Here is a 13,734-nt window from a genome sequence, read left to right on the forward strand (position 1 = left end):
CAAAAGCAAAGGAGATTAATCACCGTAGGAGTAATAAGTCACTTTGACATTATTTATCTATAATCCGTTATAAAATATATTGGTTTCACTATATTAAGAAATTCAGTATTTTTTTCAATATCATCAAACTAACCTTAAATGACCTTAACAAATATATTTAAAATGGTTAATTTTTACACCATATTATTTTTTTTATCTAATCCTCAACTTATATTTAGAATGATAATTACCACAATTAGATGTCTCGCTACATCTCATGAAAGTAACTCAAACAACTTGTATAACTGTCACAACATCTCACGTGATATATACTATTATCGCTGTAACGCGGAGACACCCTTCTAGTTATTTTATAATGTTGATCTCTTCAAAAATCGAGATTAGTATTTGGATTTACCTCATAATAATATGCAGTAAAATATTTATTCAGAACTAAAAATGAACGTCTTTAGAAATAATCTTAACTTAACAAATAAACGTTAATCTATTTACTATTTTTCCAACAAACATATATAATCTAGCTAAATCTTACCAGGCACTAGCCATAGTTAATTATACTTTTAAATATGTTTTGGTGGGTTTTCATGATTTTCAACATTTAAGCGTAAACTTGTTTGACAAGATAATTATCTTCTTTTTAATTAAAACTACCCTATTTTAATTTCCATTTATAGATTTGTGAAGTAACTATAAGCAAAATATTCATATTCCCGAAACTTGGAAAAAATAAGTCGTCATAAAGTCGTACTTATCCACTTCACTTCTCATTTGCCCATGAGAAAATCTGTTCCTAATATTGCTCATTCACTTAAGATTCACGACTTTTTGGATTTTGGAAGATTATAACTCTCAATTTACTTTTATTTTAATGAGCATTGTGACGGAATTTCATAACTACTTTTGCAGATAAACACATTATATTGGTAATGTGTCAAAAATATATTATGAGATTCTGTCGATTGTTTTGAAACCATATCGAAAAATCAATGTTAATTAAATTAGAATAAAAAATCGGTTTATTTTTATGGGTTTAATTTTTTTGTAAGGATAATTTCGGTAGTTAGGAATAAGATGTGTAAAATATAAGGTAAATGTAAAGGGTATTATGAGAATAAAAAATATGCTTAAACTTAATTTGAATACCTTTTATAAAAGTTTATAGATAATTTTGACCATCGACAAATTATCAAATCTCCTTTCGTTTCACACTTTCACCTAAATAAGTTGTAAGAAGCTTTTACTTCTATGCAAGTGAGAGTGCTTTATATCGTAAACTCGGTTAACTTTTATTATCTTAAATATATATTTTGGTTAAATGTTTTATCTTCATTAACTCTTTATTTTAAACAACATCATCTTCGTTAACTTGATTCTTTTATATAATTTTATATGATATGATATAAAATATTTATTGTAGCTATATTATTTAATGTATATTATATTATTATATTATATATTTATTGTAATTAATATTCATATTCTATTAGAATTAATTACTTGATTTATTTAATTTATAAAAAAAAAACAAAAAATACTTGGTGTATTTAATATCTGTATTTGATATCTTATCCATATTTAAATCCAATAAAGATAAAACAAAAATCCTAATTACTCGTATTAACTACTACTCCTAATCCATTCCATAAAAATTTATCCAAAAATCCTAATTTGACTAAATTCCCAATTCTACACCTACACAAACTCCTTCATCACTTCCACTATATATACAATACACCAACCTATACATACACCCCGATCTATATACACATATACAAACATCTCCCCTGTTTTCAAATCTCTCTCAAAACTTCAACAAAAAAAATGGCATCAAACGGATCATCAACCAAACCCCACCACCCACTAATCGTCAGTTTCGGCGAGATGTTAATCGACTTCGTCCCGACCGTCTCCGGCGTGTCGTTGGCGGAAGCACCGGGGTTCTTGAAAGCACCAGGCGGAGCTCCGGCGAACGTGGCAATAGCGGTTCAAAGACTAGGTGGGCGATCAGCGTTTGTGGGGAAACTAGGTGACGATGAGTTTGGTCATATGTTGGCCGGAATATTGAAAGAAAATGGAGTTAACGGTGACGGAATATGCTTTGATGAAGGAGCTAGGACGGCGTTAGCTTTTGTGACGTTGAAAGCTGACGGAGAACGTGAGTTTATGTTTTATCGGAATCCGAGTGCTGATATGTTGTTGACTCCTGATGAATTGAATCTTGATCTTATTAGATCTGTAAGTTTCTCTCTTTTTTCTTTTTTTTTTGTCATTATATATTTTTGCTTATTATTATGATGATTATTATGATTTTTTTGAACATATGATTATAATTGATTATTAATATCATTATAGTTGTAGAAGTAGTAGTAGATTTTGTATCTATCTATATATATTTGTGATGTCATTTTGTAATCTGAGAGGATGGTGAGGAGCGTGTAATTTACGCGCTTTTTTGGAATATGTTTTACTTGGTTAATCATAAAAATGCATTTTTGTTACCAGATTTATTGTGACAGAAAATAAAAAATTCAAATAGTAAATGGCGAAAAATTCTTTATCTAATGCAATAATGTTTTTAAGTTTATCATTTACATTTGATATCTTTTTAGTATTTTCACACTAGATGTTTAGTTACTTGGAGGTCCAACTAGTTTCAAAATATATGGATGTAGCTTTTAAAGATTTTGATTTTTTTTTATAGTTGATTTATGTTTGAGATTTCAAGTTCTTGATGATAAAAATTTATACATTAAAGTTGATATTTTACATCTAAGCTATATTTATGTATATGATATTTTTATTGGTTAGACGGTGGAGGGTTGAGTTCACGCGCTTATAGCTTTTATTGCACGCGCACGTCTCCTTTGATTTTTGGTACATGATTAAGTTGTTAAAAAGGCATGATTTTGTTGACTTTCACGAATTCAGCGTCATTTTAGGAGAAAATTGTTGAATAGTATAAGCATTATGGATGTTTTGTCTCTCAAAAAGTCCCGAATGCGAGTGTTCATGTTAAGTTATTAATTTTATATTAATAAAAAAATAAATCATTTACAACAAAATGTCTTAAAAAAAGGATAGGTATTAAGTTTTATACTCTATTTTTTAAAAATTTTTTGATTCACAAGTTGATATTCTCTTTTGATTTTAATTTGGGTGGTGTAGTCATGCATATATATAAAAACATAATGCATCCAAGAGGAATATTGCCAAAAGAATTCAGATAATCCAAAGATCCTAGTTTAAAACTATATTGGTTTATGATGTGTAGTTATTTAGTAATTTTGCGAAGTTGTTGGCTTCAAAGCAATATTAATATGGAAAATACTGTATTTATTTGGTTTATTGCCAATTAAATTATGTATTTCGAATCTTTGGATATAAATGTACAAGGATCCAATCTCTGTAATATCCTTGTAATATACAAATGTACAAGGATACAAAAAAATGTTTTATTAAAAGGGTATTTACGATTGTGTTTTAAAACATACATTTTGCTAATCGAATGCATTTTCCGAAATCATGTTCTTTATCTGTGTTTTTTGGAAATCACCTTTTATATAATTGTTTTTATATTATTTTGTTATAACAAATACAATAGTTAGATACTTTTATACTGTTATTACTGATTTGACACATATGATTGAAAGTGTGATATGTACACCTCATCATATTTTTATCGTATACCAATAATACCATCAGTTTATTCAGTTACGATATATAATAATAAAAGTTATTTTAGTAACATACGGTTAGAAAAAGATGATATACTATACGTAATACGTTCGTATCCATAATTTTATTTCTCTAATATTAAGATAGAAATTGTCTATTTTATGTGCATAGTTGTCATAAATAATGGTGGATGTGGAAAATGGAGGGCCCCATCACATTTTTCATGCACTGGATCAAAGAATATAGTGTGTATCTACACGTGGTTTTGTACTATTGAGTATAGCTAGCAGCAATTTCATTTTTAATTTTTTATTATTATACCAATTTAATTTTTCTTGCGAAAACTTTTTTAAGGTACTACTCCGTAATATGTTTGGCATTTTGTGTCTAGCTATTTTTGTTTAGGCAAATCTCTTCCTTAATTTATAATTAAGGAATTCATATATTATTGTTTAATGAATTTATGTATTGATGTTTTTATTACTGGTTTTACCATTTAATGCAACCATGGTAAAGTCATCAATTGTTTGAAAATGGTGAAACTGATAACATGATCAAACATTTTGTAGTTATCCATTTGTGTTATTCATTCATTGGTGGATGGTTAAGTAATTTTCTTAATGAAAGGTGACTTGTAAGTTGTAACAATCAAATTTGATAGGTACACATTAAATAATCTTTAGTATATTAATTATTTAGTACAAGTTTACCCCCCAAGAAAAAGACACAATTTTAAAATTAAATTATAATTACAAAATCTTTAATTTTTTTTAATACACAGAGTAAGATTTAGTATATTACTCGTAATTATTATTCTCTTGTATTTATTGCCAAGAAATTTGATTTCATAGGTTTTTTTCTTCTATTTGTTGTCAAAGTTGGAATTTTATAATATTGTCTTGTATGATACTATTATTTATCAACTGATAAAATCTCAAATAACTTATGTGGCTTGTTAATTTGCAGGCCAAAGTTTTCCATTATGGTTCAATAAGCTTGATTGTGGAGCCTTGTAGATCAGCACATCTTAAGGCAATGGAGGTAGCAAAGGAAGCCGGGGCACTTCTCTCATACGACCCCAATCTCCGTCTGCCATTGTGGCCGTCACCAGAAGAGGCCCGCAAGCAGATCTTGAGTATTTGGGACAAGGCTGAAGTGATCAAGGTGAGCGATAACGAGCTTGAATTCCTCACAGGAAGTCACAAGATTGATGATGAAGCTGCAATGTCTCTATGGCATCCTAACTTGAAGCTTCTTTTGGTAACTCTTGGTGACAAAGGTTGCAATTACTACACCAAGGTAATGCTACTATCCCAATTTTATACTCTAAGTACTAAATCTTCTAGCTAAATACTCGTAATGTATAACTTTTATAACATACTTTTATAACATACTGTACATGTTTTGGATTCCTGGATTTGCAAATTAAACATGAGATTTTTTTTTGGAATAGCAAAAAAAACATGATTAAAAGTACTAAATACAATGGTTGGTGAGGGTTAATAGCTTAGTATGTTTGACCATTGGTTATATTTTTGGGTTGTGCAACTTTTGCTTTCTCAAAATTAAATAATGTCTTATTAAACTAAAGCTATAAGTTAATGAAACATCATCCATCAAGTGGCCCTTGGTGTTTTTAATACAATTAGTTTAACATATAAAATATTTTTCAAGTTGCTTTTGATAGTACACAAAAGGGGCCATCTTTAACTTTATATCATTAAAAAAAGAATAAAGTCCTAATAATATAATGAATGAACCAAAACCTTCATCATCAGTTCTACATATTTGACTATTAATTTCCCTTGCTTTTCATGCCTAAAGTTATAAACTCATTAATCAAAAGTTTTCAATCTAAGCCTTGGATCTTGAATAAAGTTATAAAAGTAATTTTGTAAAAAAGGTATTAGTTTTACTGTATTAAGATGCCAAAGTAAAGACCAAAGAACACATATCATGAGTCTTTGATAGTGTCTTTCACCAGTGATAACTCTTTATTATAGTTTATACGTATATCGTATACGTACATGATGCTTATGTTATATGAATCTTGACGATTGCAGCATTTCCATGGGACGGTCGGTGCATTCCCAGTGAAAGCAGTTGACACAACTGGTGCGGGTGACTCTTTCGTTGGTGCCCTCCTAACAAAGCTAGTTGATGACCAATCTGTGCTAGAGGTACATAATATTACAAAATCTTTACTTAATTCGATATTACATAAAATAGTTTTTTTAACCCCTTTTACAAAAATGGGTCAATTCAAGTTATGTTTTATTTCAAGAGGTCTAACGGGTGAAAGTGCATTTCTGAATGCACACATACCCAATTGACCCATTTTTATTCTAAATCTTAGAAGTTAGATTACCCTTTTTTCTGCCTCTAAAATTGCATTTGAAATTGAAATGCAGGATGAAGCAAAGTTGAAAGAGATATTGAGATATTCTTGTGCTTGTGGAGCTATCACCACCACCAAAAAGGGTGCAATTCCGGCCCTTCCATCAGTGGCGGAGGTTCATACCTTCCTCGATGCGCAACATTAGTAGCAAATATGTCCATCGTTGTGTCTTTCGTTTTTCTTTTTTTTCCATCAAATAAAAATTTCTTTGAAATTGTTTTGTATTAGCTTGCAAGCAACGGTTAAAGCAACATAAGTGGTTTGCATTAGGACAAAGAGTTTGAGTCATTTCAATTAGCGAAAGCCCGTGATTTAGTGATTCAACGCTAGTGGGCTTTGTTTGTGTAGTTTTAGATGGTTTGTTTTTAATCCTCTAAATTTTTACTTGATTTCTTTTGGTCATGTATTGTGTTTTTAACGGATTTACCAATTAGTTAAAAAATTGAAAGAGAAATATTTAAAGTGTTTATGTAACACCTGTGAAATTTGACTATATTGATCTTAATTGACTTTTGTTGAATATGTAAATTATTTGTGAATCTAATTGGAATATCGGTACTTATTATGTTCCTTAATTGACTTTTGTTTAATATGTAAATTATTTGTGAATCATCATTATATGTTGCTTATTATGTTCCTTGGTCGATTCTAAACATCTTTGGTCTTGTTGGTTGTCAAAAATCGAATGTTGGGTTTCTAGGGTTTTGGTGATTTAATATTAGATTGATGATATGGAAGAGTTTTAATGATGGGTTTTGTTCAAGTTATGTTAGTAACATGTTATGTAGCTTCAAAATGGTCCCAAATTGGTCAAAAATGAATTTGAGGTCGATTTGGAGGTCAAAAATGAGTTTGAGGTCGATTTGGAGGTGCTTGGGGGTGTTTGGGTTCGTATTTCTTGATTTTGGGCATAGCTGGTCGAGTTTGTTCAGTAACCAGCGCAAGTTACGCCAGTTGGGCCGTAATTTACGCCCCTATGGAAAGTCCAATTTTACTTTACGTCAGAAAACCTCTGATTACGCCACGCTTTACGCCGGAACTCATCTTTCTTGTAATGATCATAACTTTTGAACCGTAAGTCCGTTTCCGACGATTCAAGCGGCCACAGAAATGTAATTGAGTCTACTTCCCAATGGTATAGGCCTCTGAGTCAAAAACTTAGTTTGAATAATTCAAAAGTTTTGATTAAGCAACAGTGGTCATGTCCCGATGAGTCATTGTGAAACAAAATGTAATGATTCCACTTCGGTTGGATCAAAGCCTTATAAATGGACATAATAAAGCTTTTATAGTAATATTAGGTCAATATTGATAAGACCTTACCTCTTTATATGCTTTAGGATTAATGTGATACGTGTATGATATGTTTCCGCTATCGTGGACGTCGGTTCTACTTCCTTTCATCTTGGGATTGTATTGCACGCGTCAGGTGAGTTCCGTAGCTCCCTACTCAATTGAGATTCGAGCTGAAAAGTGGACACATATGTGCTTGTTTGATTGTTTGGTTAATTTGACTGACGACTTATTGATTGACTGATTTATTTTTGATTGATTGATGGATAGTTATGGTTGATTATTTGATTGATGGATAGTCTTGATTGATTGTTTGATCGATGGATGGATGGTCGTGATTTATTGAATGATGGATTGATTTACACGTTTGGTTGATTATGTACATGATTGTGATAGGTATGGTTATATTTAGGATAGTTGTACAAAAATGGAAATCGATTATGCCTTCAAAGGGTTTGAGATGTGGTGGGAAGATTAGGGGTGACCCTATATATAAGCATCGAGAACTCATTGAAAGTAGAATGATGGACGTATCGATTTAGATGCTTTGATGGTTTGACGAATGATGGACTTGTAAATGAGACAAACACGCATATGTAATGATATGGTTATTGATGAGACACACGCACCCTCAATCTATGGGAAACGTGAGTGGGAACGTACGCACCCTTTTTGTACGGCAAACGTGTGCGAGGTCGTTCGCTCCCGGGGGAACTTAAACACGCATTTGTAATGATATGAATATTGATGAGACGCCCGCACCCCCAATCTGTGGGAAACATGAGCAGGAACGTACACACCCCTTTTGTATGGGAAATGTGTGCCAGGTCGTTCGCTCCCCGGGGAACTTGTGCACTTTTAATGATTGTTGAGAGACACGTCATATACACTCATACATTGCTTGATCATGTCGCATGCACATACACCTTATGTATCCTTATTGCTTCGCATACTCATTGATGTTGATATTACTTATGCTTAATTGTGACACACATTCCTCATTCCGGTTGATATATTATTGGCTTGTTATGTGACGAGGTTTACTATCTGTCTACCTATCTTGGTTGACTTTGTGCCTTGTAGAGGCTACTTGTAAGGCACTTCTTACTTCCTCTTATACATATTGTGATTGTTGACGATGGTTCCTTGTGATCCATTACTACGAACTCACCAACCTAGTGTTGACTTTGTTTATTACATTTTTCAGGTAATCAAGTGAATCCAAGAGATGGTGGTTGATTGATGATTGCGCTAGAACTTGGGCTTAGACTTACATGGATCCAAGATTCATTTGCCCCTTATTTTGTATTATGCATTATGTTCTTGTGGTTGATGTTGGATTCACCGAATCCCTTTTATTCATATAGTTCATATTCTACGATAATCCTATGCATACGCTATATTTTTTTAGTAATATTCTGAGCCTAGCTTGGGGTGTTACATCTTATTAACGAAGTGTAGCATTTACGGATTTACTGATATTGTTAGTACTTTAAGAGGACCTCTAACTATTTAAGCTGTAATTTCATACTAAACATTTTACCTCTTATTGTTCATACTACGTACACTACCAATTTTTGGTAATCATTTAGACTCACAATTGGCTTAACATGTGTCTTTTTCAACTAGAGATGTTTCTATACTAGAAATTTTGGGAGCAAAATATGTTTTGTTTTTATGTTGTGAAGATGTGTTTTTTAATAAATAAAAAACTGCATCCAATCGAACTTTATATATCATGAAGGCATCACTATGTTAAAATTGCATATATCATAACAAATAATTCGCTGGTAACTTACATTAGAGATAATTATCTTAAGTATTTCATCTTTGTCTATCGCTTGCTAGGTAATAGATTAAGGTAATATTTGTTATGATCTTAATAAAATAAGTCATGGCTTAATTAAAAATATTTAATTCATTAAGTCAATTTAATTCATACAAATATTATTTATCCATTCAGTCATTTATATGTTAAAACAACAACATATCCTGAATGCTATACACACTAGGGGTGTTCACGGTTTGGTTTTTACCCGGTTAAACTGTAAACCGAACCGTTTAAAAAACCGAAAAAAACCAAACCATTTTTGAATTTGGTTTTGGGTTTGGTTTGTAACCGAAAACGAATTATATATTCGGATTTTGGTTTGGTTATGGGTAAAGGATAATGAATTTGGTTAAACCGAAAAAACCGAATAACTTATATTATTATTATGTATTATTAAAAATATTTAATTCGTATCTTTTTTTTTATGGACAATTATTAATGTAATTTTTAATAATGATGACAAACAAGAGTTTAGTTGTTTCACTTATGTTATTTGTTTATCCATATGGTTTAAATTTACTACTTTGGTGAAATTTGAAATTATGAACCTATTTTGGTTAATCACAACTTAGACAAAAAGAAATGGTAAATTTGTGTTTTTCATATTTAGTTTTTTCGGTTTTAAACCGAAACCGAACCGAATTCTAATTTGATTTTCGGTTTCGAATTAGGTTTTGGTTTTGAAAAATAAAAACCGAAAAACCCGAACCAAATAGACCAAATAACCGAAAACCGAACCGATGAACACCCCTAATGCACACAGACACGTATTTATCCATCCATACAAAAATTATACAGATAGTCCTGTTTTCAAGTTTGGCACTAAAACTACATCGTTTATTATAATACATACATGATTATACAATACAATATATAATAGTTATAAGCATATAGTTATATGGAAAATGATTAATACTCCTAAATTTTAGCCTAAAAATCTTACTAAAAACATATAAATATGAAAAGTGGATTCCACTTGATTTCTTTTTTAATCTCATATATAATTTCTACATGTTATCATTCTATAAAATTAAGATGAATTTTTGGTTTATAAATTAAAAGGATTGGTCATTCCCCTAGTTATATATATGTAGCGTACAAACACCACTTAACTCGTACTTATACATACTCCAAATTAGACCTCAAATTGGGTCAAATGTTTTTATACTTAAAAAGTGAATGAGTATACATTGTACCAAAAGAAAGGTATTGTCATAATATCTTCAATGACACTTTGTTTATTTGTTCAATGAAGTAAAGTTTTTATTTTCTTTGGTTAAACTTTCATTTTCTAGAACCTGGACCTTATATATGTTTATAAAGGTCTTTATATACTAGAAGCTAAGAGCGTGTTTCCTTTGTAGAAATGTTTTCTAATTTTTCATTTCAAATTTTCTATAAAGTGAAAGGAATTTTTATTTTCTAGAAAACAAATAAAAATTTTGAAAACGTGTTAAAACTATGTCAATTTTATCAAGTTTATCATTTAAACATGTTGTTATTTGTAAACTAACTTGATTTAAGTTGAGTTGTAGGTTATTAGAAGTAGATGGACTGCTATTGTTCAAAAGTAAACGATTAAAGCCGAGGGACTTGAATGGTAAAGAAGAAAAGAAGAGGAACTAAAGTGAAGATTGAAAATGTTATATAAACAAGATCGATTTAGGGTTGAGTATAGAATCCTTTGTTGCTGTTGCTGCTTATATTCATCAATCATATTTCTCTCTTTATATATTCATATATATATATATATATAATCTGGTTCTGTAATATAATCATCATTGATGATTATTTGAGTTGATATGTAATAATCTCTAACACTTCTTATTAATCATTCATAATAATAAATCTTATCACTTCGTCTTGGTTGTTTGAGAGATTATCTGGATTGATTGTTGCTTTCTTTCATGGTATCAAAGCCGTCACTATTTATCGGTGATTATTGATTTGATTTCTTCTTGATCTGATTAGATCTAGGGCGTATTCCACTATTTGGAACCCTAGATTCTAATTTTTTTAGGGTTTTTTAATTCGCTTGTGTTCGGGTTTCATTTGGAAACCTTTATCTACATTCTTCTGCTACTGTCCTTGTTAGTTTGCCTAATTTTTTTCTTTGACTAAGAGAATCAAAGAAAATTAGGGTTTCTAAGTTCAATTTCAGATCCTGATTACTTCTCTTGACTAAGTGAATCAAGAGAGGGATTAGGGTTCCTCTTCCATCGGCTTATAATCACTGTATTGTATTCTTCTCTTTCTCTATATTATTTGTGTAAGATTCTACTTGTATTTTCTTCTCAAGTCTAAAACATTCTATATATATATATATCCAAAGTTTTTTTCTGTCTTTAATCTCATATAAACACTCGTTTTAATACTTGACCTGTCTTCATTTGAGAGGTTAGGAATCATGTCACTGACACGTTTATGAGATTAAGATTTATTTTTCTACAATTTTTTTGAGAAGAAGATATTTGTGGATTCTTTTATTTGGTTGTTTCTATTTGTTCATTTATTTGGTATTGTTGTTCTGTGCTTGCTTACTTAATTGTTATTTGCTTGTTTTTTTGTCTATTTTTGAAAATTATCTGCTTATTTGATTGATTCATATTACTTGTGAAAATGGTGAATACTCCTCCTGGTTCTTTTCATACTAGTAATACTCCACCTCATTCTGTGCATGATGAAGAATCTGAAAGTGAATCTAATTTTAAAATTACTGAAATAAGCAAGTTAGATTTGGGTGATCCTTTGTATTTGCATGCTAGTGATACTGTTAGTACTCCTTTAATTGGTTTAAAATTGCTTGGTACTGATAATTACAAGGTGTGGTCATGTGTTATGGAACTTGCTTTATATACTAAGAACAAAATAGGGTTTATTGATGGAACTTGCTTGAAATCTGTAGATAATCTTATTCTAGCTAGTCAATGGGATAGATGCAATGTTGTTGTGCTTAACTGGATTTTAGGTTGTGTTTCACAAGAACTTTATCTTGTTCAAATCTTCTCTAAAAATGCTGCAAATGTTTGGCAAGAACTTAAGGATACATACGATAAGATTGATGGGTCTGTCATTTTTAATATTCATCATAAAATCAATTCTTTGACTCAAAATGGTGCTTCTCTGTCTGAATATTATCATAGTCTTACTTCTCTTTGGAAACAATATGATTCTATGGTACACTGCCTGTTTGTACTTGTTCTGCTGCTGCTACTGTGAAGAGTCATAATGATTTACTTAGGTTAATGCAGTTTCTTATGGGCTTGGATGATGTTTATATGGGTGTAAGGTCTAATATTCTAACTAAAGAACCTTTACCTAATGTAAGGATTGCTTATGCAATTATTTTCAAAGAAGAATCGCATAGGGCTGGGTTAAGTAATAAGGTTAATTCTGCTAATGTGTATTCTGCAAAAAGCAATTTCAACAGAAACAATTCTTCTAAACCTTCTAAACCTCCTTTTGATACAAAAAAGACTTTTGATAATAATTTTGAATCAAAAAGAACTTTTGATAACAATGCTAGAACATTCAAACCTCCTAATCTTAATCTTCAATGTACAAACTCTCATAGAATTGGACATACTATTGAAAGGTGTTTTCAGTTGGGATATAAAAGGCCTAATCATCAGAATAATTCTAAATTCTCTAACAATCATGTGAGTGTGGATTCAAAGTCTGCTTATTCTGGTAATAATGTGAATGATTCTGCTCTGTCTTCTTTAACTATTGATCAAATATCTAAGTTGTTGAGTTTAATAGAGAATCATTCTTCCTCTCCTTCTACATCTACTTCTGCTGGTTTGCATGCCAATATGGCAGGTATGCCTTTGTGCAGCAATTCTTGGTTCTTTAGTTGTCATACTGCTTTATATAATGCTATTCTTGCTTGGATTATGGATTCTGGTGCAAATCAGCATATGACTAATTCTGAAAAAGGACTTTCTAATATTGTTGATATTTATGATCTTAATCTTAAAATTGGACATCCAAATGGTACTTGTGCCGTTGTAACCAAAATTGGTAATCTTCATTTAAAAAATGGAATTGTTCTTTTTGATGTTCTTGTTGTACCTAAATACAATGTGAATCTTATGTCTGTTCAGAAACTTGCTAGAGATAATAAGTTGTATATAGGATTTGATGAAGATAAGTGTTACATACAGGATTTACTTCAAAAGAATGTTCTGGGGACTGGTAGTCAACATGGTGGTTTATACTTCTAAGATGATAATTCTGCTTGCTCTAATGTGGTTTGTAATTCTACTCAACTTCCTTCTGATTCTAAATTCTTGTGGCATATGAGACTTGGTCATCCTGCAGACCAAGCATTACCTGTTTTATATAAAGAACTGAATATTACCTCTGGTTCTAAAGGTCCTTGTGATATTTTTCACAAAGCTAAGCAGATTAGAGAACCTTTCCCTTTGAGTGAACATAAAACAAAAGTTTTTGGTGATTTAATACATGTGGATGTTTGGGGTCCTTATAGGGTCACAAGCAAGGAAGGCTTTAAATATTTTCTAACTATTGTGGA

At 30.9% G+C, this 13,734-nt stretch overlaps 2 protein-coding genes across 2 annotated transcripts; both read left to right on the forward strand.

Annotated features, from left to right (window-relative positions):
- Nucleotides 1-1,735: 1,735 nt before the first annotated feature.
- LOC122581844 (fructokinase-2) lies at nt 1,736-6,547 on the forward strand. The gene is made up of 4 exons (XM_043754151.1): nt 1,736-2,235; nt 4,642-4,974; nt 5,739-5,855; nt 6,087-6,547. The coding sequence occupies exons 1-4, from the start codon at nt 1,822-1,824 to the stop codon at nt 6,216-6,218; spliced, it is 996 nt and encodes a 331-aa protein (XP_043610086.1). The 5' UTR covers nt 1,736-1,821; the 3' UTR covers nt 6,219-6,547.
- Nucleotides 6,548-11,816: 5,269 nt separating this feature from the next.
- LOC122583454 lies at nt 11,817-13,423 on the forward strand. Its single transcript, XM_043755856.1, has 2 exons — nt 11,817-12,374; nt 12,449-13,423. The coding sequence occupies exons 1-2, from the start codon at nt 11,817-11,819 to the stop codon at nt 13,421-13,423; spliced, it is 1,533 nt and encodes a 510-aa protein (XP_043611791.1).
- Nucleotides 13,424-13,734: the final 311 nt, after the last annotated feature.

Source organism: Erigeron canadensis, chromosome 9 (assembly GCF_010389155.1).
Source record: "Erigeron canadensis isolate Cc75 chromosome 9, C_canadensis_v1, whole genome shotgun sequence".
NCBI classification, from domain to species: Eukaryota; Viridiplantae; Streptophyta; class Magnoliopsida; order Asterales; family Asteraceae; genus Erigeron; species Erigeron canadensis.